This window comes from Camelus bactrianus, chromosome 32 (genome assembly GCF_048773025.1).
Source record: "Camelus bactrianus isolate YW-2024 breed Bactrian camel chromosome 32, ASM4877302v1, whole genome shotgun sequence".
Taxonomy (NCBI): domain Eukaryota; kingdom Metazoa; phylum Chordata; class Mammalia; order Artiodactyla; family Camelidae; genus Camelus; species Camelus bactrianus.
Window position 1 is genome coordinate 11,620,750 of NC_133570.1, and position 27,748 is coordinate 11,648,497.

At 50.8% G+C, this 27,748-nt stretch overlaps 1 protein-coding gene across 1 annotated transcript in view; it reads left to right on the forward strand.

Annotated features, from left to right (window-relative positions):
- Window positions 1-8,064: 8,064 nt before the first annotated feature.
- Window positions 8,065-27,748, forward strand: part of TESC (tescalcin) — a 56,269-nt gene continuing 36,585 nt past the window's right edge. Inside the window, exons 1-2 of the mRNA XM_074356167.1 lie at window positions 8,065-8,276; window positions 26,177-26,246. Of these exons, the coding sequence (XP_074212268.1) occupies window positions 8,219-8,276; window positions 26,177-26,246 (128 nt within the window). The 5' untranslated portion in view covers window positions 8,065-8,218. The remainder of the gene's footprint in view (window positions 8,277-26,176; window positions 26,247-27,748) is intronic.

The window sequence follows — 27,748 nt, forward strand, 5'->3', positions numbered from 1 at the left end:
GATTTAATTGTGGTCCAGGGTGTGGCCTGAGCAATAGGGGTTTTAAACACTCCCCAGATGGTTCAGATGTGTGGCCAAGTTTGAGAACATTGCTCTGGTTCATTCTGCACTGGGACTCCCACCCGCACCCCCCCTCCCCTGCCACTCTGGTCCCGGGCAGACAGGCCGGCCTTGCAGTTTCCAAATCCTCCCCAAAGAGACGGTAGTCTCATGTTGCTGTTTCTAAATATATATCTATATCTAAATCTGTAACTATGCATCTCAGGGAAATTCTGCTCTTGACTTTGAATGTCAAGAAGGGACCCAAAGCCAGGAGTCTCCTGATTGCACCTTCCTGAATGAGAAGTAAACACTTGGCCTGCGTGGTGTGAGATGTCCCCTGTTCTGCCACACTTTGTGGACAGAGACTGAGGGGAGAGGGCCTCTGCTGTAATCCAACCCTCAGGCCTCACCACTCACCCCTGGAGGGTCCTGGCTACTCAGCCCTCAAGTGCACACGGCAGGGTCTGAGCCCAACCACCCCACCCTGGAGTCTCTCTAGCAGAGGGGACATTCCCTCTGCTTAAAGGGTCTTCAAAGAACTGCTGGGAAGCCTCCTGTCTCTCCTTCACATCCACATCTTTCTTCACAAAGCGAACAGCCAGATATGGTTCCCATCTCTGCTCTCTGCCGCCAGCCCTGGGAGGGTTTCAGGAGAGAGCTGAGGGTGGACATCTGGGAAGAGTGCCCAGTCAGCGGAGCGGGGCCTGGGCTCAGCTGAGTCAGCACGGCCTGGGGAGGGGTGGCTGCCAGGGCTCTCGGACCCACCTCTTACCTCCGTCCTCACCCTACCCCGCCCCGGCCTGCCTCTGCCCTCCATCTGCCCGAGCTGGCCTGGATGGTAGGTGCCTGCCGTGTCCTGTCCCAAATAAGCCCCAAATTATCGACTGCACTGACTCTGAACCCCACCATGTATTTATCTTCCTGCCTCCCAGGCTCTCAGCCGGGTCCAGCTTGTACTTGAAGCCATCCAGGGAGTGAAGGTGGGGATGGGGGTGGGAAGGGAGGGAGGAGAAGGCTGTGCCTTCCCCGCACCCACCCCCTGGCGGGGGCAATGAACCAGGTGGCAGGATCACAGCCAGTGGGACTACCCTAGCGGTCAGCTCATGGTCCCTGAGGTGGCCAGCTCAGCCTCCAAGCCCAGCCCTGTCCCCTCCTGGCGCACTGGAGGCCGGGGCCTGCCTGAAGGCCAGTAGCTGAGGGGAGAGTCTCTAATAGTGGAGAATGTGCTGGAAGCTAGTTTTCCTCAGGCACAGAGGTGGCCCTTTGGGAAGGGTCTCCCTCCTTGCACCCAAGTGTGGAATCTATTCCCACAGGTGCCCGGGGACAGTGAGGCTGGGAGATGCCTCGTCTCAGTCCAAAGGGCCTCTCAAGTCCCCCGCACAGTCCTGGACACCAGCCTGAACAGCTTCTGAGGAAGGACTTTGGGGAGCTGAGGAAGGGGTCTCTGGTGAGCACACCCGGCCCCTGTACCTGCCCCAGCCATTTCGGGTGGTATGCAGTTTCTTCATGTGTGGTGTTCAGATGACCTGCATCAGGAACAACCTGGGCTCTTCAAAATGCAGATTCCTAGGCCCCTGGGGCACAAAACCATTTGAGAACCGCATGTGGCACCCATGAGCCTGACTCCGGCATGACTCCTCTAAGCCCGGAGTTCCTTGTGCTTGTAGTGGGGGTGGGGGGATGAGATGGAGAATGCACGTCCCACGATGTTGTCTCAGGGCCTGGTGAGGTCACATAATACAGCAAGTGCTTCGCGTTCAGTGAAGGGCATCTCCTGGGTCATCCCTCGGTAACAGAGCGAGAGTGTGGCAAACCGATTCAGCCGATGGGAGAAGTGGGTTTTCCATTTTCTTCCCTTTTGCCAGCTGCGTAATCGTCAGTGGAGACAAACACCTATCACTGGCTGGTGGGTCAGGGACTTGGACCCATCAGGGCTCCGTCACCTCCAAACTGTGTTAGCTTGAGCAGGTGATTTGTACCCCTGTGAGCCTCAGTTTCCACATCTGCAAATGGGAACACTAAATTGCCACAACACCTCTCAGGTGGCTATGACGGCTAAATAAGGGACTTTAGGGAAAGCCACCCACGTGTCCACTAATGGATGGGTGGAGAAACAAAATGCGCTCCACACATACAGCGCAATATTCTTTGGCAATTAAAAGGAATGAAGTACTGATTCTGCAACGTGGATGAACCTTGAAAACACGATGGGATGATGGAAAGGTTCTAAATTGATTGTAGTGATGATTGCACCATTCTGTGAAAATACTAAAAATACTAATACTAAAAACCATTGCATTGCACAGTCTACGTGCGAGAGTTGTATAGTATATGAATTATGGCTCAGTACAGCCATCAGCCAAAAAAAAAAATCTATATTAGAATCACGTGGAGTTCTCATTTCAAAAGCACTCCTGGACTTCCTGAGTCAGAACTCTGGAGAGGGGCCCAGGAATGTGAATTTAAATAAGACTCCCCCCCGACCCCCGCCACCCCAGGTGGTGTGCGTGCACACAGAACTTAAAGGACCGTCCCTCCAGGAAGACAGTCTGGTCAATGCTGTTTCCTTGGCACTGGGGTCTTGCAAGTACAAACCCAGTTCTGGGCTATTGTAACAAGTGCCCGCAAACCTGGTGGCTTAAAACAACATCAATGTGTTATCTTGCAGTTCTGGAAGGTCAGGAGTCCAAAATGGGTCTCACTGGGCTAAAACCAAGGTGTCAGCAAGACTGTGTTCCTTCCCGGAGACTCTAGGGAATAATCTGTTTCCTTGCATTTTCCCACTGACAGAGGCTGCCCGCATTCCTTGGCTGGTGGCCCCTTTCTCCAGTTCAAAGCCAGCAATGTCTAGTTAGGTCTTTCTCACATCGGGTCACATCACTCTTGACTCTGACCACCCCCCCCCACTTCCTCTTTCACATATAAGGACCTTTGTGATGACACTGGGCCCACCCAGATAATCCAAGGTAATCTCTCCATCTCCAGGGCAGCTGATTTACAGCCTTAATTTTCTCTTGCATGTAACTTAACGTTAGTTACAGGCTCCGGAGATTAGGATGTGGGCATCTTTGGGGTCTGTTATTCTGACTTCCATACAGTCCTACATTCAATGGTGTCAAATGCCTCTCCCCAAATTGCAGACACTGAGCAAAGCAAAGCAACCATCCCGGGCTTGCTGCGTTTGTGTCTAGAGAAGAGATCCTAGCAAACCCTCCCAAATTCTGATCACCGCTGCCTCCTTCCACGGCTCCCACCCTCTGCAAAGCCTGCCCCACCGCTCGATGGAAAGCGATGTGGCGAAGTCAAAATAGATTTTGGTCCACAGCCACCTCTTTCTGCTTCTCTGGTGAGTTTGTTTCTTGGACAACAAGGCAGAGTTTGAAGCCCATCCAGGGACAAGCTTCCATCTGCCCCCTGCAAGTTCCAGTAATAAGGCACTATTTAGAATTACATAAATAATAGAAAAACATGCTCAAGCTGCCCTCCCCCAAAGAGCTCCTATTTTTAGGCGGTCAGTGCTCCCTCCCGTGGAGCTGCATCCCTCTGTGGTCTGGGTTGAGGAGATGCTGGGGGCAGCCGCAGAAGTGCAGCCCCTGGGTTGAAGTGCTGCTCAAGCGGCTCCTCACTGGAAGCTGACGGATCTGGGGAAGTTGAACACTGAGAAGGACCCTTGTCCCTGACCATGGAGAGGTTATGATTTTCCCACTCAGGGTGGAATTTAAAGCTCTCAGAAAATGAAGAGCAGGAAACAACTCTTCTAAGACCCCCTTGCAGAGATCACTCTCCCAAGACCGGAAGTAGGGGGTGGAGTGGAGATGCCAGCCATTTCACATTTGCTGAGTCCTCTCTCCAAAGATGGGGTTGTGGACCCATTATACAGATGAGGACATTGAGGTTCAGAGTGGCAAAGGAACCAACCCAAGGCCACACAACCCAGGGAGTCATACAGCCAAGATGCAACTCAGATCTGAATCCATCTCCTACAGTGCACTGTTGCCCAAAGTTAGCTTCAAAGGTCAGGGTGCCTCGGGTGAGAAGGGATTGCTTAGAAGATTACCAAAAGGACAACTTTAAATTCAAAATGCAAATTGGGGCTGATTCTTCTCTGATTCCATGCACACTAAAACCAAGAAACCAAGACCTATGAGATCAGCAGAAGGACTTTGGATGAGCTTGAGGGAAAAACCACTTCACAGTCGAGACCCTGGTGTAGACGGTTCTGGGGTTTCCCTCCCTGGACATATTTTACTAGAGCACCACTAATCCTTACTTGTTTGAAATGATTAAGGTCTGGCGTTTCTAAGTCAAAGGCCAAGCAAGATGGCACTTGGAGTCCTGGTAACATTTTTTAGGGTCAGTGGCCCCCAAATTAAGAAAAGTGCCTTGTTACACCCAGAACATTGCCAAGCCTTGGGAGTCCCTCCAACCTAAGTGATTAAGAGGGACAGGAGAGCAGTACAGGTGAATTTTAGGAACCGCCATTTACACAACTTCCTATCGGCACTCGGATTCTGGTTTACCACCCATTCCGAACGCCTTGGTTTTCCCATTAATGAAACAGGCATGTATTGGGTGCCCCTTCTCCAGGCTCCTGCAGCAGCCGGTACCCACTAGTGTACCCATCAGTGATGGTGTGTTCCTATCTCTTTCCTCCCAGACTCTGAAGAGAGAGACTGACTTATCTCACTGTAGTGTGTGAATTTCTGGCACTCAGTAGTGAATGAATGAATTAATGAATGAACATATGAATAATAATAACAGTGTAACAGCGTATAACAGCGTGCTTTGTCTGAGACCAGCTTGCAAGAACAAACTGTCAAACATCCAGGAATTTTGCAAGCCCATTGTTCAGTTACTGGTAACTTGAAATTGACCATGGTGGGAATATTTACACCAGGGAAACAGGAAATCAGTAATGTCGCAGGGTAGAGCTTTCCTTCTGCTGTCTCGGAGACTGTTTATCTGCCGACCACAGGGTAGCACTTACTATCTCAGGCACTGTTTTAAGCACTTTACATATACGAATCCATGTTTAACCATCATAAGCATCATGAAGAAGTCAACATGATTATTCCCATTTTACAGATGGGAAACTGAGGCCTGAGGAGGTGAAGTCACTTGCCCAAGCACGATTCAGTAGCCTGCGTCCCTTCCACACGTGAAGACCATCCTCGCTGTCTCCAGGCTCAGCTGCCCTTTGTGGCCTCACAGGTATCAGCCATTCTCACTGCAGCCACTGTTTTTAATCAGCTCCTCGGGGAGAAGAAAGGCAGTTGCCTGGTGACTGAAGTGTTTCCTACCTCTCCTAAGGTCACGCTGCATGAGGGGGAGGATAAAGATCACCACACAGGGTGCCTCTTCTTCCAGGGCCCCAGACAACAGATCCAATCAGCCCAGCCAGACCCCACGCAACGCTCCAGACCTCCCTGTGCTCTGACGCCATCAGTAGGATTGAATTAAAGCTCTGGCGTCCTGGCACAGGCGGTAGCCGGCTCTGTGTGGCGAGAGCCCAGCTGTGGGCGTGCACCACCACTGGAGGGGGAGGCAAAGCCCAGGCAGGGGGTGGGTGACCACAGGGACCCCGAACCTCACAGATTGTCTCAGAACCACCCGGTATTTGCCTTTGGCATGTCCCTGCAGAACCATAGCTGGGGACGATCATGAACTCCCCAAAGCTTGGCTTAGGGGCTCACAGAGTGTCTCCAGGGGCCATTCTGGCTCGAACATTCCTGATGTCTGTGGGCCCTCATCCACCCTGCTGCACTGTCACCTCCTGTGTGTCTGTCTCCCACTCTTCCAGAACTTTCTTAAGAGTAGAAGTCTGGGTCCTGGTTATTCCTGGTTGTGGCTCCAGGACCCAGGCAGGCCCCTGGACCCAGCAGGCCCTGGATAAGTGTGCAGTAAATAAATGAATGAGCAAGCCAGCCTGCACACTGGGCCTTGCTGCTGCCCCAAGGAGCTCTAGATTATTCCTCCAAGTCCTGCCATCAGGAGGAAACTCCCCGTGGTCATCACACCCCAGCCTTCCAGCTTCCGCTGGCTGGCGAAGGTGGCTGGTTTGGCAGCAGATTCAGGAAAGTGAATGGGGGCCCTGAGAAGGGCTCTTCAAGGAGGTGATGTTTATCCTAAGATCTGAAGAGCCCGGGCCAAGGAAAGAGGAAGGGGAGGGCAGTGCCGAGCTGAAGGGACAAACACCAGGGCTTGTCTACGGGCTGACAGCGGCCAATGGGGCTTGAGATGAAGTTGACTGTGTAGAGAATTGATGGGGTAAAGACCACTTTCCTTCACCCCATACTCTGGGGTCTCTAAGTGATCACTGGGGGGAGGGGCAGGTAGAGTAAAGCCATGTGCTCCCTCACTGCCCCAGGGCACTGTCCTAGGGCTCCCCCTCCCCTGCAGACCCCGCCACCTGCACTGTACCAGCTCTGAGAGTAACCATGCCAAGAGGGAGGAAAGGCAGTCATTTTCTCCCTCTGCAGCAGAAAGCCCCATTGTTTAATCCTTGGATAATTTAATATAATAAAATTCCAGGAACAGATATTTTAAGTCAAAACAAGGTTGTGTCCAGCCATCGTAGGTAATTCCCAAGAGGCCCTGGGATCCCCTGTTCTGACCCAGAGGCCAGTCTGGTTTCTGGATTCCTTCTGACCCGAAATGCAGTCCCCCAGCCGGCTCTCCAGTTTGCTTGGAACAGCCAGTGCCCCACAGCCAACATTTCCCCAGCTTGGCTGGGTCTCAGCACTGCCCTAGCAAGCTCCGCAAATGCACATCCCAGGTGCTGCCCCGACAGAGGGTGAGGGGGAGCTGGGTTTTCAACCAGGAGGGGGGCTGACTCTGCTGCTCTGGCACGTTTCAGGAGCCTCCTGGTGGCTCTGAATGGCACCCCAGCCCCTGGAAAGAGCTGTGACCCTCAGCCCAGGCCTGTGATCTGCAGCCTGTTTGGTTCTCAGCACCCCCTCCCCAGTACCCTATGAAGCAGATGTAGGTGGGCCCGCCCGAGTCTCCGTGGACACCAAAGCCCCCACCCAGCACTATTACAGAGCCTGGCACCCAGGACAGACCCTGAATGTATGCCAACCCTGGATGGCCACGTCACCAAGCACTGTGCAGCACAGTGGTCCGGGCTTGAGATATGGACAGTGTTGACTTTGAATTTCTGCCCTGGCTGTGTGACTTTTTTGAGAATCAGTTCCTCTCTTGTAAAGTAGACATGATTCCAGTGTCTTCTTGTGCTGTGTGCCAGGCCAGGCCCTTTTGATGGATATCTCATTATTATCCCCATTTTATGGAGAAGGAATCATGGTTAGACAGGTGGCAGGACTGGCCAGGGTCACACAGCCTGGCTACAGAACCCAACTCCTTCAGCCAGTTTAAGGCAAAACTCGGAGGAGAATTGCATTCTCTCTAGCAGTTTGAAATGCCGCCTTCTGGGTCCTGCTTGAATCAGAATCCCCAGAGGAGCTCTCTGAGCCTCAAATTTGAGACTGCACCCACCCTAAGCAACTAGGCTGTGCAGCTGGGATGGGCCAGTCTGGCACGTGGGGGTGTCCACTTCATCAGAGTGGGCTTTCCTGGAAGAAGCCAAGCAAAGTCCCCAGTGCGCATTCAAGTTAGATTATTATTATATTATCTTTATTGCTGTTCACCATAGAGCTAATTAATGCTCGCTGTCCTCCACTGTCGCCAGGGAATTTCCCTCCTGAGATCTGGGAGGATGTGAGGTGGAGCCAGGGTGGGCTGGGCATGGAACCTCCCTGGGGTCTCACCCCTCCTACCTACATCCCAGCTCTGCTCACACCTGCTTCTTCCCAGAACCAGTAGGGGTGCGGAAGGGGTGATGTACCCGGAGCACTACCGTAGCTGCGGGGGCTGGGGAACCTGGACGGTGGGCTCGGCATTCTCCTTCCCCTCCCCACCCACTCCCCGCGGTTTCCGGCCGGGGGCGGGGCGCTCCCCCTCCCCGCGGTGAGCGAAACCGGCGCGCGCTAGGACCGTGGCGCGCCGCCCTCCGCCGATATAAGAGGCCGAGCTCGCGCCCCACGCGGAACCCGCTGCTCAGGTCCTTCCCCGGCGTCCCGACTCGCGTTGGACCCGAGGCCGGACCGGCCGCTGCGCAGCCGACGCCAGCCCGGGGCCTGGGAGCGACGAGCGTCCCGGGGCGCCCGCCGCGGGCACCATGGGCGCTTCCCACTCCGCGTCCGAGGAGGTGCGGGAGCTCGTGGGCAAGACCGGGTGTGAGTATCCCGCGGGGCACTGGGACAGGGGTAGGGACTACCCACCGCTGGCGCTGGGGGCTCCCAGCCCACAGCCGCCCACTCGGCTTCGCGCTGCCGCGCTGTGTGACCTTGGGCTAGTAGCTGGCTCTCTCTGCTCCTCAGTCACCCCCTCCTTCAAATGGGTCCCCGCCAGCCACTTTGCAGGCTGCGGCGATGCTGAGTAAGTGCCGCGGTCGCTCAGCGCTCTCGGAGTTGGCTGGGAAGCCTGGGTCCTGGGGACTGGACGGGGGAGGGAGCAGGGTCCGGGCTTCCCTGCCCGGGGCGGAGCAGACGCCTGGGCCCGGGAGAAAGAGGGCTCAGGGATGCACAGCAGGTGTGCGCGCCCCGCACCTGAAAGTCGTTAGGATTCACGATGCGCAGGAGGAGGAAAGTTTTGAAGACGGGCGCGAGGTGGGAGCGCGGCTCTGGCGCTTCCCGGCGGGTGAGCAGATCTCTGCGCCTCCTTTCGTTCTCCCGTCTGTAAAATGGGTTCAAAAGGGTCCCCCTCCTCGGGTGGCTGGGAGTTTTAAGCGAGGCAGCGCCCGCAGAGCCCTTTGCCGGAGCCCGGCGACCTTCCTCGAGCTCACCCGGACTCCCGGGACCCGCAGAGTCTGCGCGCCCCGCAGGGAAGTAATGGCGGAAGCGCCTGTTCGCCCAAGCTCAGCCCGGCTGGGAACTTGACACTGGGCCCTGACCTCGGGGTGCCCGGTTCTTTTGCGGGCTGTAAAGGGGGATGTGGACTGAAGACCTCGAGAGTCCAGGGGGGTGGGCAAACTGACTGGCTATGGGAAGACCGGGTGTGAACTATGCCAGCTCCACTTCCTGGCTGTGTGACCTCGGACTAGTCACTTTACTTCTCTGAGGCTTGGTTTCCTTCTCTCTGGAATGGGATTTCTGCTAGTATCTGGTAGATAAATGCTCAAGAAATGGGATGCAGATGTTATTTCTAGGAAGGAGCTGGCTCCTGGTGCCTGCTTTGAGTTTAGTGCAGACAACCAGCATCCATAGTTGATCACCGGCAGGGGTTGGCCCAGCCATTTCTCCATGGGTTGAAAAACGACCCCTCCTTATCCTCAAACACCTCTTTCCAGGAGAGTCAGGTGAAAATTACAGAAAGCCCTTAATAACTGGTGTGTGTATACATGCATACACACACATATGTATGTAGACACCTTGTGTACAAATATGGAATTATCTGCAACTGGAGAAAATAAAGGTGTGGTGCAGTATGTATAATATGGAACCTTTTTTTTTTTTTTTAAAGAGGGGGAATAAGTAACTTATTTGCATCAAGGAAGTAAGAATAATGAATACTTGTTGGGGGATTTGGTAGAAGGGATGAAGGGGGAGTGAGTTTTTCACTGTAAACTTTTTTATATTTTCACTTTGAACCATATGTGACTATTTTACTTCTTCAAAAGTTTTATAAAGTCTAGTTCAACCCCAAGGCTAATGTAAGAGAGGAGATAGAATTCCCTTCACCTGACTTTCTTGGGTTTTCCCTGTTTTGTTGTTTATCGAGTGCCCTCTGGCTGCCTTGAATCTGGATGGGTAGAAGTGGGGTTCTCTGTAGCTGGGATCTCTGCAGGAAAGGTGGGCTGGCCCCTGGCCACTGTTTTTCAGTCCCCACTTGGAGCAGTCTAGCGGAATTCCGTCTGGTTGTGGGTTTGACAGGTGACAGGGCTGCAGAGCATGCTGGGAATCTTGTCAGTTTCCAGGGTCCAGCCTCCCCCAGGAATGATGACTTTCACATCCCAAAGTGGGAGGGGAGACAGGAGGAGGTCAGGGAAGGGGTTCTGAGGTCAGACTAGTGTAGAAGATGAATGCTTTCTGTTGTCTGAGCTTTAAGTGGGTGGAAAGTTCCCCTAGTCGTGTGAAGGGGTTGGCGCAGTCTGAGCACTTTTACCGTTTCAGGCTCAGAGAGACACATGGTATAAATAAATCAACCCATAGGTGTCAAGCTCTGTGAACAAGATATAATCTGGTAACATGAAAGTTAGGAGAGGGGCAAGGAAACATTTCTTTAGGGGTAGACCAGGAGGGCTTCTTGGAGGAGGTGAGAATGGAACAGACCTAAATGAGGAGCCACGTGTGTGAAGACCTGTGGGAAGTGTATTTGGTGCAGAGAGAGGACACATCAAATGCAAAGGTCCTTTGGCAGGAACAAGTTGAGGACAGTGAAGGAGATTTATATGAGATGAGGACACAGGCATAGTCAGGGCTCAGCTTTGGGTGGGAGCCTGATTTAAAGGGTCTTGTTGGGCAAGTCACGTATAGGTCATACACGCCTCACTTGCATCCGTTCTGACCTGGGGCTAGAGGCGGCACCTTCCTCGGAGTTGTTGGGAAGAATTGAGTGAGTGAATACACATAAGGTGTTTAAAACAAGCATGAGTGTTTAGCATTACTGGCCATGCCCTAAATACATTTATGGGTCCTGGTCACTCTGAGCCACAGGTAAGAGTTAAGTCTTGGGACCACTTCTTCACAGCTGTATGACCTTAAGCAAGTCATTCTACCTCTTTGAGCGTTGGTGCCCCTGTCTGTATCCTGAGGTGGCAGTATAGATTCAACCAGATGATGTATGTATGTACCACAGTGTTTGACTTGGTATGGGAATGTCCACGCTCCCAGGATCCTGCAGGCTGAGTGGAGTGTTCGTATAAGAACCCCCAGGAAGCATCTCTGAGAAGGGGGAGGAACCTGTGACCAGGGCGCCGGAGAATCGGCTGTGCCCAAGATGGTCCCTGATGTGAATAATCAGCCTGGCCTCTTTGTATGCACTCCCATGGAATCCTCATCATAATCCTCCCGGGAAGGTGGTACGATGGCCATTTTACAAATAAGGAAACTGAGGCTCAGAGGGGTAAAGCAACTAGCCTGCCATCCCATGGCTCATGAGCAGCGGAGTCGGGGAGTCCCAGGATCCCCAAGTTCACTGTCCTGCTGCCACCACTATGCTTTCACTGTATTTTGTTGCCTCTTAGATTTCTAGGAACTCAGAAGGGGTAGGAAGAGCCTGCCCATGTATTTTTCTCACCTCCAGGCCTTTGCACAGTCTGTTCCCGTGCCTGGAGCACTCTTTCCATTTTACAAAGTTCGGTGGTTGCATAAGGCAAATACTTCGGTAACCTCCACCCAGTGTAAGATCACTAGCGTTTCCTCTTTGCCTTGTCTCTTTATGAAACCCATGCTCTTCATCGTTTAGGGCTCTGCTTAGCTGTCGTTCCCTTCCACACAGCCATCCCTAGCTACCCTCCCTGCAACCTTTTGTGGGTTAGATGCCCGTCCTCAGCCCTCCCACAGCCCCTGCCTTCCCTCCCATAATAGCAGGCATTACACCGCGTTATAATTGTCAGGTTTGTCATCTGCCACCCCCTCAAAGCTCAGAGCTCCCTGAGAGCGGGGAGGATATCTTGTTCAGCTTTATACTCAGCGTGTGCTGCTTGCTTGGCGCACAAGAGGTACACGTTGAAGGGGTGAAGGCCCTGTGGATTTTATCACCCAAGGAGTATTGCCTCAGAACGTGTGTCTGGTATAAAACCTAGTGCCACCCCACCAGCTGGCCACGCCAGCCCCAGCCAGCTCGCCCACGCAGGGCATCCTCAGGTCTGCACACCCACCTCTCCTCGCCTGTGAGAGCCTTCTTGATTGATTGAAAACATTAAACAAGTATTCTCAGACATCTCTTCTGCGCCCAGAAAGCTGACTGCTTAGATTGTTACAATTCCTATTAAGAACCCAATCGAAAGCATCCTGGCTGCTTGTTTGAGGGGTGAGCTGGCCTTCCTCCCTGGCGGGAATGGAGTCAAGCCTAGTGTGTGTCCCTAGGTGTGACCTGGGACCTGGACAGGAAGAGTGGCTCCTTAGGAGTCACTCACCAGAGTGCATTCCCCGTTGCCACCTTGAGCTGGCCTGGAGGGGGCCTCGCTTCCCGTCCCCCCGATTCCGTGTCTGCTCCTGGAGTTGGAAAGGAAATAAGAGGAGGATTCTGGGAAAGGTGGAGAGGTCTTTTTTTTTTCCTTCAGGCTCCAAAACAGCTCACAGGCATGTCTATGTTGTTGCCAAGAAGCAGCTAGAAGGAAGAAGAAAAAACAGTCTCCCAGATCGAGAGTTCAGGCCTCGTGATGGTGAGGGCTAATGTTGACGGGGCACCCGTCATCTGCCAGACCGTGGGCTGAGCTCTGTGGTTTCTCCGCAGTGCTCATGGAATCCTCCCAGGAACACGGTGGCTTTCCTATTCTCTAGACAAGGACATCGAGGCTCAAGAGATGGTATGATATGGCCCAAAGCCACAGGCTACCAATTCCTGGTCTAACCCCTGGAGCTCATCCTTTGTTGGGGGAACCAGAGATGGGGGAGGCCTGTGTGGCCCAGGCTGACTTGTGGGGGTGGCCCTGTGTTTGCCACTGGAATCTCTCCACTGGGCAGTACTCCTCGGTTATAGAGTCTTCAAGAGGCTCCAGACCACGGCCTCGGCCCCTTCACCATGTGCCACGTTCCCACTGTGCTCCAGGCCCTGGATACCCAGGTACACCAGACACCTCCCCTGCCCTCCAGAAGCTCAGCCTTGAGGGGTAAGTGTCGGCCGGTACCAATGAACTCTGCCTGTTGTCACCAAGGCTTGTTAAGCTCAAGGGCCAACAAAACCTACCTGGCTCCCTTTCCAGTTCCTCTGGGGTGGACCACAGTTTTAACCTGGGGTCCTTGGGGAGTCTCTGAACCCCATAAAGTGGGGGTACAGAACTGTGTCCATGTGGCTCTGGGAGACATGGACTCCCAGCCTTTGTGAGGCTCTCAAAGCAGGGAAGGTGTATTCCATCGTATGTAAATCAGACCTCAATAAGAAAACGATAATAAAGGCACTTAAATTATTAGAAAAATGAATAATGGTGGCTTCCTACTAGGGGAGGGACGAACATGTCTCTGAGGCCCTGCAGGACCGAGTCCTCAGGGCAGGACAGTTGTTAAGGCCATGGGAGGGAGGCCCAAGTGTCCCCAGCCTCCGGAACATTTTCTGCCTTGTTCAGGTGGGGTGTCCAGACCCCTGCCCACCTCCCTGGGTGCTCACAGTGTGGAAATGTGCAGGAAAAGGCTGGGTAGCAGGTGAACCGAACTCCTGGGCTCCCAAAACCACCTCCTGCCCCAGCCCGCATGGACACTGTGTACTCTGTTCAGCTGGCCCGGTCATCCCACGTTAGCAGTAGCTGCAGAGCAAGGGCTGGAGGCTGGCGATCATCGGGCTTGCCCTGCGCGACCTCACTGAGACTCCTGGTCCAGGCCGTGGGCCTCTGCGCTGCTCGTCTGCCCCTTTGCAAGTGGGCTGGTTGACCAGATAGCCTTGGGCTGTGACTGAGGTGACAGCTGCTCTTTCTGACATCACTCATCTTCTAATCCTTGTAAGAGCCCCGTGGGACACTTGTTGACCACTTTACAGATGAGGAAACTGAGGCTTAGATGTGCAAGTGACCACTCAGGGTCACTGAGATGCTGTGTGTGGCCCCCAGATCCAAAACCAGGCCTTTTAATGGTTGCTGCTTTCTCGCGTGTAAAAAGCTGCCCCTCCCACGTGACTTAATACAGACCGAGACGGTAAGAGTCCCAGCGTCTGTTACCTGGGAGAGGCTGCCTGCTGCCTCACAGCCTCGTTAACAGTGTTCCACACGCGTGTGTGATCAGCTGGCAAGGGAAAAATCGGACCTCGAGGCAGATAGGATCGACTCTGGCAGATGTGGAAAGTTCTAGAACCGTGAGCTACCCCCTGCTGGGGCGGGCAGACTTGCTGGTGCGCAGCATGAGGGGCATGGGGAGTGCTAAGAAGAGGCAGGAATGTGACACCCCCCCTGCCACCCGTTTCCTGGGTCTTACTGCATGGCTTCTGTTTCAGAAGAATTTGTGTTTCCTCTGCATGAAAGCAATTGGCAATCCACTCCGAGACTTCCCAGCTCCCAGGATTAGGAGTAATTAGATCCCTTATGCATCTTTCTTTCTCACCTCTCCCACCCCCACCCTGACAGGGTATTTTTTTTGTGCAAGTTAATGGTCCCCGAATGCAGCACGGAATTTAATCACTGCTCAGATAACGCCGTATGGCCCAGTCTTACAGGCATAATACCTCGTGTGTTGATAAGATGCTTCTCTACCTTTGCAAAGCACTTCAAAAGCCGTTATCTCAAGCCGGGGGAATAAGGTTTTTTTCAGCCTAGAAGCGCCCACGGCTTTGGAAAGATAAGGCAGGGCCTCCTTTTCCCAGGCTGGGGAGGCTGGACAAGGTGACAGGGAGGAGCCTGGCACCCTGTTCCTTCTGTTCATCCTGTTGCCAGCTCCAGCTTTGTTATTAATTCATAAAACCAGAAGGCCAAGTGGGTGATTTCCACCAGTGGTGGTGGCCACCACCTTCAGTGAGAGGACAAAAAGGTCCTTGGTTGTCCCAGCAGTGTGACCTTTGTGGACGGGCAGGCTGTCAGAGTGCGCCTTCTGTTCTCGGCACAGCTCCCTGGGAGATAAGAGGGAGCAGTCAGGTCCCAGGGCCCAGGTGCCTCTGGGAGGGAGGGCAGGTGGCCAGGCAGGAGACATCGACACGATTGGTGTGGCTGAGTCACAGAGTGATGGAAAGAAAAGGCGGGTTCCCTCCCGTCCTCGGAGCACCCATGCCAGAGTCCCAGGGATCAGAGAACCCCGGGTGAGCGCCCAGCACTTCCCAGGCCTCCCTCACCTGGTAGTTCTGGTGGCTTCCCTTGTCCTCACCTGCCTCTCTGAGACCTCAGAGTCCCCCTTGGGCACAGACTAGCTTCCCACCACCTCAGCTTTTACCAGCAGACAGATATGGGTTCGAATGACAGCACTGCCTGGTACTGTCTAAGCAAGAAACTTTGCCTCCCTGAGTCTCAGTTTTCCTCATCTGTGAAATGGGAATGTGTCCCTGGGCTGCTGTGAAGATTAAATGAGAATGTGAGTAAAGCTCTTTACACATCATAGGTATTCAGACATTGTTGGCAGGTGCTAATCATTTTGATCGTAAACCTTTCAGAAGCTGGCCACATACCTCCTTTTTAAGGCATTCTGTAACTTCCTTCAGTAATTCATACCATTTTTGACATATCTCAAGTTACCCATCATCTTGCCCTTGTGCAGTGATCAGGGACCTTAGCATGCTTTAATTAGTATCACTCCAGTATTTTTTGAAACCTACATATTGGTTTTATTATTGTTTTATGCAGACTCTATTAAATCTTACAACTGTTCTTTCTTATAGATTGAGTTTTCTTCTTATATAACACACTTTTCCAAAACTTTTTCTTCAACAAGTCTCTGCGAGTTGCCATCTTTGTCTGAAAATGCCTTTATTTTGCCAGCGTACAGGAGTGACCATTTGGCTAGGTATAAAATTTGAGGTTGCTGCTTGTTTTCTCTCAGCACTGTGTTTTTGGTCTCTTTTTGCTGTTGAAAATGTCAGCGCTTTTGTCTCGGTGATATTTCTTTGTAGAAATCTGCTTTTCCCCCTCTGTTTAAAAAATTTAGTTGGTGGTTGTTTTTGCCATGCTTTGTCTAGGTGTGGATTTGATTTATCTTGCCCGGGACTGTTTCATGCTGTTTCTTTCTAAAAATAACTCATGTCTTCCATCATGGAAATATTATCCCTCCCTTTCTCTTCTTCCTCGGTAATTCCTATTAGAAAAATGTTGGACCATGTCATTCTGTCCTGAGTGCCTCTTCACTTTCTTTCATATTTTCTTTCTTTCTGTTTCTCTGTGCTGTATTCTGAATCATTTCCTTAGGTCTGTCTTCTGGTTTACTAACTCTCTCTTTAGCGACTACAGCTTTGCTGCTTTAACCCACCTTAGTTTTTTAAATTCCAGTGACTTTTAAAAAACATTTTGTAAGTTCCATATGGTTTTAAATTCACTGCTTTTGTAATGGAGCATGATTCTTACTTTATTTGTAATAGTTTGAGCCTTACTGTATAATCTCTGCTGTCTTGCCTTCCTGGGATGCCATTCCATGTATTAATTGTGTCTACTGATTCTCCCACATGGCAGTTCATTTGCTTGTGCGGTTTCATTTTTGATTATGAGCTCATCTTCGACTGGACTATCTCCCCCTGGTTTTTCACATTCTTTGAACTATCTTCATCTCCAGATTCAGGCTGAAGCCAGACCAAGTGGAGATGGGCTTAGCTGAAGTACCTCCCCCATGACAGTGCCATGTGCCCTGGACCCAGGGTTATAGAAGTGCCTTGCACGGTGCTTTGCATTTATTGTTCTGGGTACCTTAGGGTTTTCTCTGGTCTAGAAACATTTTTTACATTAATTCCTCAATTTGGATTTCCTGTACCACCGAGGTTTGGGATTTTGACTCATGCATGGCACAGGTCTGGAGTTTTGATTCATCGTGAGTCCTACCCGTCTCCTCTGCTCCCTGCCCCTCTGCAGCAGAGTCAGTTTCCTTGTTGACTCTCTGGGCCAGTGGGGCCGGAGGTGGTTTTCTGTCCCACCTTATATGGAGGGGCAACCATTTATGCTCTGGCTTTTCACAGGAGCTTCTCACCCCTATGGACCCAAGGCCACTGCTGTCACTCAGTGGGCTAGAAGCCCCCCATTCTTAGCTGTTAGAGCCTGGAACCATCCTGGCAGCCCTGGGGGACCTCGCCTGCTGGGTCTGAGTCCCCTCCTTGCCTCTGGCACCTGGGGATTTCTCTTTCTAGCTTAGTGGTATCTTAAACGTTTTTCTAATTTGATCCAATGCTTTATGGGTTTGTAGTGGGATGGAGAGTCTGTGTTAGCTCCTAGTGGCAGGAACTGGAGTGCTTTACCTAAATGGCCTCCCATAACAAGCCCTCGTACTTTCTGTAAATCTAGAGCTTGAAGATACTTCTGGAAGGATGTGAAAACCAGTTCCTCAGAGGCTCTGAAAGGGTTCCCCTCTCCAAATCTCCACTGATTAGCTTGCTTTTTTCTCCTTGTCTTCAGCCTTTTTTTTTTTTTTATTAAAGTGGAGACATCTTTGTCTCTTTAGTGACATAAATGATGTGTATTCAGCATCCCAGCCACTTCTCCATTTTGGCAGACAGCATAGCAAACAGGCAGGAGAACACGGAGTCACAGACCCGGGGTTCAAATCCCAGGTCTGCTGCTCTTATCAGCAAGTGACTTCACCTCTCTGAGACTGTTTCCCTATCTGTAAAATGGGCATGATAACCACCCAGAGAGGCCAGCACTGGTATGAGGACTCAGCAAGACAAGTGTGTCAAACACCTGGCTTCCTCTGAGTAGGTGCTGACCCGTGGTGCTCCGAGGCAAATGGGAAGGAGCAGAGCGCAGCCGTCAGAACGTGAGTGTGGATGAGCAGGGACAGTCTGTGTGATTTTGAGAGTCATGCTCACCCACTCTGACAGCTGTCTGAGTTCTCTTTGCTCACAAGAGGAGAATCCCTAAAGTCGCATCACCTCGCTCTGTCCCTGCTTCATCTCTGGTCCTGAGAACTGGAGGATGCATTCTGTGCAGGAAAACCCCTGGACATCCTAATGAAATGCTCACTACCCACGTCCCCAGGCTGGCATGGGCCAGGGCCACCCCTCCCGGGAATTCCTTACTAAGCAGGTGAAAGTTTGCAAGTGTTTGAAGGTGCAGGTGGAACACAGGCAGTGAATCTTCTTGTTGCTGATTCTGCTTCTGAGAACAGAATTGGGTTCAGTAACTTCTTTCTCAAGGCCAAGTGCACCCCAGTGCATCTTCAGTTTAGGTGAGATTCCCAGCAGCCAGGCATGGTCTGTGATGTGTCCACGCTGAGCACGATGTGGCTTCTAAGGGGAAGGCAGGTGGAGGGGAGGAGCAGAGCGTCCAGCACTGTGAAGCATCTTGTGTGCCCCAGGCATGTGAGGCCGGTCCCTCTGCCCTCCCCGCCTCCCTCCTTGGGCTGGGATTAGTCATTGCTTTGGCTGGAGCCCCAGGTGGCACACAGCCAGTTCCCACTCCCCTGGGAGCCTGGAGCCGGCTGAAGAGCTGAGTAGGTACCATGAGATTATTGTTTGGGGGGGCGTGATAGTCACAATCATGACAGCTCTGATGTCTCCTGCTCCCCCTGCCAGGTCCAGTGCTGAATGTGTATGTGATTTTTTTTTTTCTACTGTTGCAAAATTCAAATCACAGAAACTTTACCACCTTAGCCATTTTAAAGCATACAGGTCAACGGTATTAAGTGCGTTCACAATGCAGTGCCAACATCCCCGGTCTATTCCAGAACATCTTCGTCACCCCAGAAACAGACTTCACGCCCGTCAGCAGTCACTTTAATCGTCCACCTTGCAGCCCCTGGCAACCAAACACTAATCTACTTTCTATCTCTGTGGATTTGCTTACTGTGGGTGCTTCATACAGTCGTGGCCTCCCGTGGCTGGCCTCCTTCACTTAACATCATGTTTTCAAGGTTCATCCAGGTTGTAGCAGATGTCAGTACTTCATTCCGTCTCAAGGTGGAATTTATTCGGTTGTGTGGAGATACCGCATTTTGCTCACCTGCGTTTGGGTGGACGTTTGGGTATTCCCACATTTCAGTGTTCTTGCATGTTGTGTATGTGATTTTGATTGTTTTTTGTGGTATGAACAGCCTCGCGTCGGCGGTGCTATTATTATAATACTCTGTATTACGGTGGAGGAAGTAACAGCCTCCTGGAGGCGGTTTAGGAGGCTGGGGGTTGAACCAACAGCTCTTGGCCGGATGTGGTCAGCTCACCTTTCTGTCTGGCCTGGTGCCCCTCTGTGGTCCAGGGCTTTGGCTGATGCCTGGACTGAGTCCTGGCCAGTCTGTTGGGATGCAGCAAGCAGGAGAGCTTTGGGCGGCCTCAGAAGCCACCAAGATCTCCCCAGTGATGCCAGTTGGTGTCTCAGTGCCTGCATCCAGGCTGGCACTGCTGGGGAAAATGGGGTGCAGGGAGGCATGGTGGCTCTGGGGCGCCCCTGGAGGAAGCAGCCAGCATGTTCTCAGCCGCCTTTATTTCTCCCAGCTGTGTTTTGGATGCCCTTCCCTACCTGGACCACTACATCTGCCAGCCTCTCAGTGGGTACCCAGGCCCACTGTCTGCATCCACCCTCCATGCTGTGCCAGGCACATGGGATCTTATTCCACGGCTTAGCATCCTCTGAAAACTCAGGGTGAAGTCTGAATTAGCCTGACATGTGTGCCCCGCCTGCACCCCTGTTCCTGGTCTGCCTTCCAGCTGTGCTGAAGGGCTTGGGGCTCCCTGAGTTCTACCAGCCCTGCCTCCCCCGTCTGGCCCCCAGCCTCTGGGATCCCACTGGGCATTGCCTCCCACCTGATCCCCGTGGACTGGAAGCCTCGCTCCCTCCTTGGTGCTCCTTGGCAAGAGGACACCGCACTTAGGATCTTGGATCCCAGTGAGGTGAGGGCTCTGCAATTTGTGTCTGCATCTCTGGCATCTGGCAGGTGCCCAGCAAACCAGAGGCGCTCAGTCAATATCTCTTAATGTGCAGCAGGGGCACCGGTCAGGGGGCTAAGCTGACACAGGTGCACCACGAGGGAGTCTCTCAGGCCCCCAGGCCCCTGAGAGCAGCACAGAATCTGGAAGCAAGGAGCAACTCCTATTTCTTATGCCCCTCACCCCTAGACTTGGGTCCCGGGGAACACAGGCCCAGATAGTCCTGACCACCCCGCAGTGGGTGAGCACAGATGTTCCATTTCCTCCTGAGCCACGCGAGGGAGGCTGGACCTTGCAGGGGTTTGGGGGCCTGTATCTCTGCCCCTGGTCTCCTCCTGCCCTCCTTCCTGAGTGTCGTCTCTGACCGTCTAGTCTGTGCGACTCTCCTTCCCCCAGTGGCCCCTTGCTCCGCAGAGCAGGGCTGCACACTGGCCCCGTATCCATTAGCAGTCCCCCTCTCCTCCTACCCCAGCCCCCGGCAGCCGCTAGTCCACTTGCTATGTCTGCAGATTTGCCTCTTCTGGGCATTTCATGTAAAGGGAACCATACACGATGGGGCCTTTTGTGTCTGATTTCTTCCCCTCAACCAGTGTTCAAGGTTCCTCCACGTTGTGGCAGGTGTCAGTGTTTCACTATTTGTTACGGCCACATACTAGTCCATTGTACGGACAGAACACTTAATTTTTTAATCTATTTACCTGTCGATGGACATTGGGGTTGTTTGTGCCTTTTGGATATTGTGGGTAGTGCTGCTGTGAACATTCACTTACAGGTGTCTGTGTGGACATATGTTTTCATTTATCTCAGGTATATACTTAGGAGGAGAATTTCTGGATCGTGTGTGGTAAATCTATGTTTAATTTATTGAGGAATCACCAAGCTGTTTTTCACATCGGCTGCACCATTTTGCATTCCCGCCAGCAGTCTGGGGGGGGGGGGCTCCAGTTTCTCCACAGTCTCACCAACACTTAGGCATTTTCTATTTGAGTTTTCATGAAGCCGTCAAGGTTAAAAGAAAAACTGAAATTTAAATAAGACTACACAAGTAATCCCTCTTAATTGCAGAAAAGTTAAAGGATGGATAAGCAAAAATAAAGAACTGGAGGAGAGAAATGTCCTGACGTTCTACCATCTGGAACGATTTACTGTTTGGTCATAACCCTTGCCTGATTTTTCCTGGGCACGCACATGCATATCCGTGTGAACTTTCATATAAACGAGACCTTTATTGCCTGTCGGTTTTTCCTTGTAATGATATTCCATGAACACGTTTTCTGTGTCCCACAATATTTAAAAAAAATTTTTTTTTTTAAAGACTGTGGAGTATTCTGCCTTCGGGATGCAGCAGGATTTATTTGATCAGTTTCCCGTGGCTCACCATTCCCCCCCTCCTTTTTTTTTTTTAACCATTTCAAACAGGCAACGATGTTTACTCTTACCTGTTCATCTTTGTACACTTGTCTTGGTTCCTCAGGAATCATTCCTAGGAATCAAGTTTCTGGTTCAGAGCACATATCCCAAGCACTGCCCAGTACAAATATATTGTGAGGTGGAACAATTCTAAATTTTCAACAAGCTATAGGTGTAATATAATTCTAGATTTTCTAGTAGCCACATTAAAAAAAAAAAGTTAACAGGTGAAATCAATTTAAATAATATGTTGTATTTAACCCGTTATGTCTAAAATATTATTTCAGCACGTAATTAGTATCAAAATTTTTAAGACAGTCTGTATTTTTTTCATACTAAGTCTTTGAAGGCCTGTGTGCTTTTTACACTTCGGCACATCTTAGTAGCCACATGTGGCTGGTGGCTCTGTATTGGACCTGGCAGGCATATGTTTTTTTGCTTAAGCTTTTGATACAAAGTGACAGGTCACTCCCGCCCCCTCCAAAATTGGGCAGATTAAACTCTCACCAGCCCCGTGGAAGGGTGTACATTTCCCTCAGGTTGAAATCTAAAACCCAAAATAACGACATTGCAATGCCAGGCACCGAGTTGTCTCTGCCTCTTGTTCCCTTGGCAACTGTGACCTCACGGGGGCCTGGAGAGAGGGCTCAGAGTGAGGAGCAGGGAAACTGGGAAAGCTTCCATCTCGGGAACCCTTGAGGGGAGCAACAGACAGGGTCTTCCAGGGTGTGATACAGGCACACGTGTATCAGGTGCTCGAGGGACAGACCCTGTGGGGGGCCCGGGGAGTGGAGCTGCGGGTGCCTGGAGCTTAGCTAAGGGGCGAGCTCTTGGCTTTGGGGATTTGGGTGCCAAAAAGGGGACCAGAGTTGGGGCGGGTGTCCTCATTTTTCTGCTTTCAGTCAGGCAGGACAGAGAAGTGCACGTGTGTCGTGTATACATGCACTTGGGTTGCAGTTAGCTGGAGACTCTTCATTAGAGAAACCTGGTCTGCGATGGTTTATACACTTCGTCCTATCTGTGTGACCTTGGGCGAGTCTCAGTGTTCCCATGTCTAATGTCTTTATTGAGATACAACTCACAAACCCTGCATTTCACCCCTTTAAAGGGTACTCAGGTTTTAGTATAATCACAGGGTTGTGTAACAATCTAATCTTAGAACATTTTCTCCCCCCACCCCAATCACCCAAAGAAACTCCACAGCTATTAGCAGTGATTCCCTCTCTCCTTCACCAGCCCCAGGCAACCACTGGTCTACTTTCTGTCTCTGTGGGTTTGAATTTCTCGTAAATGGGATCTTACAATGCGTGGGCTTTGTGACCGGCCTCTTTCACTGAGCACAATGTGCTCATCTTTCATAGAGGGGGTTTAGGAGCACATCTTTGGCTGCAATTTCTGATCAGTATTTCGCAGCAGATCAGTGTATTTTTTTTTTTTAATCTATCGATCAGAGCTGGGAACTCTTAACTGGCCAGTCTAATCTGATCACCCAGAGGGAGACAGTGTGGGGTGTCAGTTAAAAAACAAAACAAAACTAAACCGCCCACGTTCCTCCAGACAGTTCAAATCCTGGGTCTGCCTCTTTCAAGTTGAGTGACCTTAAGCGAGTTACCTGTCCCTCAGAGCCTCAGTGTGCTCTTCTGTAAAATGGGAATAGTCTGTCTGTCGGCTGTAGGGTCATGGAAAGGATAAAATAAGCACACATGTCCCCAGGACGTAGTGCTTGCCAGTGAATGATTCATCGTTAACAATAGTTTTGCAGTCTCTCGGCTGTCCCATATGGGACTGTATTGTGTGCTTACAATATTCGTTACATGACTAATAAATACACATTGTATGTTAGAGAAGATTTGGAAAATATAGATGAATCAAAGCAAAACAAACATAGTCTCTAATCCCAGTATTGAGAGATAATTGCTATTATTTTGGGAAAGCAAGTTGACTTTCTTTCATTACTTATATACATTTGTGTATATTTAGATGTTTTCTTCCCAACATGGAGTCATGCTGTTTTCATAGCATGCTGTTTTCAGACAACGTTATGTCAGGAGTGTATGTTCACGTTAAATACACAACTGTCACTTTTAAAGGCAGCATTTTGCTTTTAATTGGCTAAATATCCCGTAATCTGCTTTTGGTGGGAACTTAGGTTGAGTTCAGTTTTTAAGCTATTAGGGAGAACACAACAGTGAACACACTTATGTATTCATCTTTCTGTACCTGTTGGATTTATTCTTTCAAGATAAATCCTTTCTAAGTAGAATTACTGAATGTCTTGGGTAAATGTTTTATCGTGAGATCACGTACAGAAAAATGCATCACTCATAAACATAGAGTTCCAAAAACTTTCTGAGAACACGTCTGTGTAACCTGCAGCTGGGTCAAGAAATAAAACATTCCCAGTGCCCAGAAGCCCCCTCATGCCCCGTTCAAATCACTACTGCATCAAGGGCAACTGCTATCCTGACTTTTTTAAAAAATTAAGACTATTATTCTGAGCTGTTTTAGGTTAACAGCAAAATTCAGGAAAGGTACCGAGATGACTCATGTACCCCTGTTCCCCACACACGCACAGCCTCCCCCAGTGTCAACAACCCTCCCCCCCAGATTGGGACATTTGTTACCGTTGATGGACCTGCACTGGCACATCATCACCCAGAACCTGTGGTTCACATTAGGGTTCTCTCCGGGTGTCCTACATTCTGTGAGTTTGGAGGAATGTGTAATGACATGTGTCCGTAATTACAGTATCACACGGAGCAGTTTCACTGCCCTAAAAATCCTCTGGGCGCCACCAGCTCATCCCTCAGCCCCCTCAACCCCTGGTAACCCCTGATCTTGTTAATGGTCTTCAGAATTTTGCTTTTCCAGAATGTCATGTTCATGGAATCCTGTAGTATGTATCCTTTCTCTCCTGACTTCCAGTACTATAGATGAGTTTTGCCCGTTTTATGTAAATGGAATCCTAACGTGTGTGCTCTTTCGTGCCTGGCTGCTTTTGCTTGTTGTTACGTTTTGAAACTCACCCAAGTTATTGTTCGTCTTGTTTGTTCATTTTCACTGCTGTATACTGTTCCCTTGTTGAGTCTACCACACACTTTACTATGCCATTGCAGGGCGTTTGGGGAATTTCCAGTTTAGGCTTCTTCAGATCTTCCTGCTGTGAAATCCTTCTTCACGTCCTCTGATGAGGACAGGTGTGCATTTCTGTTGGCTCCATGCCGAAGAGTGGAATGGCTAGACCACAGAGAACGTGCGTGTCCTTGCTAATGTACACGTGATGTAAATGGCTGTATTTTCCTCCCCAAAGGTGGTCATTGTCCCCAGGGATTACCTGACTTTTCTGAGTGTCAGTATCTACATCTGTAAAATGGGGATGCATTCTCCTCCCAGAGTGTCATGAGAAACAGATGAGCTAATGTGTGGAGACGGGCACCCGTCCCCCCGCAACACCAGCACAGGGCAAGCCTTCGGGACGGGTTGGTTGTCACAATGAGTATTTTCTAGCCAGCAACTGCATCTAGAGAGGCTTGAGAATTCTGAGTTGCAGATTCTTGAGGAGATCACAGCTTGAGCCTGAAGCTTTAAAAAAAAAGTAAGATGAAGTTGGTCCCAGAATTGAGCTGCCTGTGGAACAGGAAGAGAAAGATGCTTGAGGGATGGGAAATGCTGAGGGGATGGTGGTGGGGAGAGAGCCATTCCCCAACCCAGCCACTGTTTTGGAACATTTTCCCTGCGCTCTGTATAGTCCCCAGGCACAGGCCTGAGGGCCTTGAACACCAGGAAAACAGGGTGATCTGTGTAGCAGTTAAGGGTGAGCTTTTTGAGTGCGCAGACTTGGGGTCAGATCCCCGCTCTACCCGTTGTGTGATCATAGCACTCTCCACGCTGTGCTTTTCAAATGACAAAACACAGTAAGAAAGTATCCACTCACTTACAGGGTTATGAGAGGGAAGTGAGAAGGTCCCTGTAAGTGTTGAGTACTGTGCATGTCATAAAATCAGCACTGACGTGTGGGTGGAACCCACCAGGTCCAGGCTTAGTTGTGGGGGAGACATGGCCCACCTGCCCCAAATGGTAATTAAAAAACAAAACAAAACAAAACTGTACTTAGGTTTTCTAAAACAATTAGGGGTGGGAGGAGAGGGAATTGGATGAAGACGTTCAAAAGGTACAGTCGTCCAGTTATGTCAATACTGGGGATGTAACGTACAACATGATAAATAGAATTAATACTGCAGGATGTTGTATGTGAAAGTTGTTAAGAGAGTAAATCCTAACAGTGCTCGTCACTAGGAAAAAAATTTTTTTCTGTTTAATTTTGCATATGAGATGCGGGATGCTCACTAAACGTCCTGTGGTCACCATTTTATGCTCTGTGTGAGTCAAATCATGATGCGGTACACCTTAAATTGATACAGTCCTGTATGCCAGTTATACTTCAGTAAAACTGGAAGAAAAAAAAAATGAAACGATGGGGGAGTCTAAACACATGATCCACAGCAGCAGTGGTCAACATTCAGTTTCTTTTCCTTCCACTTCCCTTTCTTTACCAGGTTCTCTGTACACTTCTCACTATAAGTCTCCCAAATCACTTCCGGCGCCAGCCTGAACCCTTTGCTCCTCCTCTGTCTCTTCACATGTGACTACACGAAGCCCCTTTCTCCGTTGGGGGCGAGGGGAAATGCCTGTTTTCAGGAGTGGGAGGGGAGGAAGTCGGGCAAGCCAATGCGATCTCCTTAATGTGCTGAGGAAGGAGAAATGACCTGATTCGCGCGTGTCCTGTCCCTGGAGCTGCTGATGGTAGTAATTGTATCATAGCTAAGGGGGCAGGCTGATGACCCTGGCTGCGTTACCAGGAAGAGCGGCAGACCCCTTCTTGGCTTCTGCCTCCAGCTGTGCCTGGATGGGTGGGGATGGATGGAGCAGGAGGGTGGGGCTGAGGCTCCGGGCTGCCCCCTGTAGCTCTGAGTTCAGAGGTCAGTGATGCCTTTCTCACTTTTCTTTCTTTCTTTCTTTCCTGCTACTGCTCAAGTCTCCTCAGACCAGATCGAACAGCTCCACCGGAGGTTTAAGCAGCTGAGTGGAGACCAGCCCACCATTCGGTAAGAGGGGCAGCTGGGTGTGGGCACTGGGCAGGGCCGTGGCCCTGGGGGATGTCTCTTTCCATTTCTGTCTTCCCCTGAGCCCTGGCTGGCTGCTAGGCGTGTGGGATGCCCCGTCTCCTGGGGGCAAACCCGTAGTGGTTGCTATTCTGCTGATCCCTTCTAGACAAGGTGTTCTCATGTGGGAGGGCAAGAGCCACATCTCTGTTTGTACTGAGATCAGAACATTGTAAGTAAAGATGGGGGCGCGGATGAAGAGCTGGTTAGCCACCCCTCCCTGACCCTGACTTCTTTGGAACCCCAGACACGAATGTGGACCTGTTGAATGCCAGGATTGTGCTCAGTGCTGGGCACCTGGAGACAAACTGGTTGTGGTGCAGCTCAGTTCAGGGGCGTGGTTGTTGTCATGACAACATCTCTTGTCTCTGGTGGTTCCTCTGGTTGGTAGTTCCAGCCCCAGGCAAGATGGTGGTTGGCAGCCTCGGGTTTCTGTCAAGGAAAATCACCGCTTCTACATTGTGTATTTAACATGACTCTCTTAGAAGCTGGTTGGGTTACTTTTTTATAAGGAAGAATGCCTTACTGTGTACCTTCTTCTAGGAGAGTGTGTTTGGTCTTAGGTGGTACTTGTGTTATTTAGAACCAGGTGCGTGAGAGGTCCTAGTCAGTGAGCTGATCACAAAGTTGGTGAGGAATCTTTAAGTTGAACTATGGCAGGCAGTGTTTCCAACATCGGGTGAATATCATTCTGCCACAAACTTTCTAACAGATGTAGTTTCCTAAAATAAACATTCAGAGTCTCAAGGTTACAGTGTTGGAACTTTAAACCTTTTAATAGTCCAGGAAAATGTATTTTTTCTTAGTAAACAGACCTAAGTTTGACCTGAGTTTTTATAGAAACCAACATGTAAATACTATCCACTTTCTCTCGTCTGTCTAAACAAAGGCATGTTGTTAGTCCAGTGCGCCGTATTCTCAGAGCATCCATTTCCAGAGCTCAGAGTCTGGTGGTCTCTAGGTTCTGGTGGCCTCCTGTCTCAATCTGATTGTATTGAAGGCAGAAGTAAATGCAGTCAGGACTGACTTCTTGAATTGTACACATTTCATTGACTAAGCCCAGTGAAGGAGCCAGAACAGTGACCAGCAAAAGGTTCCCTGGCTTTTCATTGGCTCTGCTGGGAGTCACATGCCCAGGGCTGAGCCAATCACTGTGGCCCAGGGGCTGGAAATGCAAACTGTTTTTTCCCAGAGCTGTGAGGGGGCAGGGCTGGGTACCATCCGCCAAAGGCAGGCAGGGGTGGAGGGTGGAGTGGTTTCCCAGGGCAAGGTGGGCTTCCTGGGGTCACAGGCTGAGGAGTGAGGACAGGTGGGAACACCTGGATATTGGAACATGGAAGTATCAAGGGCACCCTTCATTCCTTTAGAAGTTGGTGGGTACGTGCTCTGTGCCAGGTGGCCAGTACCTGTGCTGGTGGCCAGGCCCACCACGCAGCTCGCAGTTA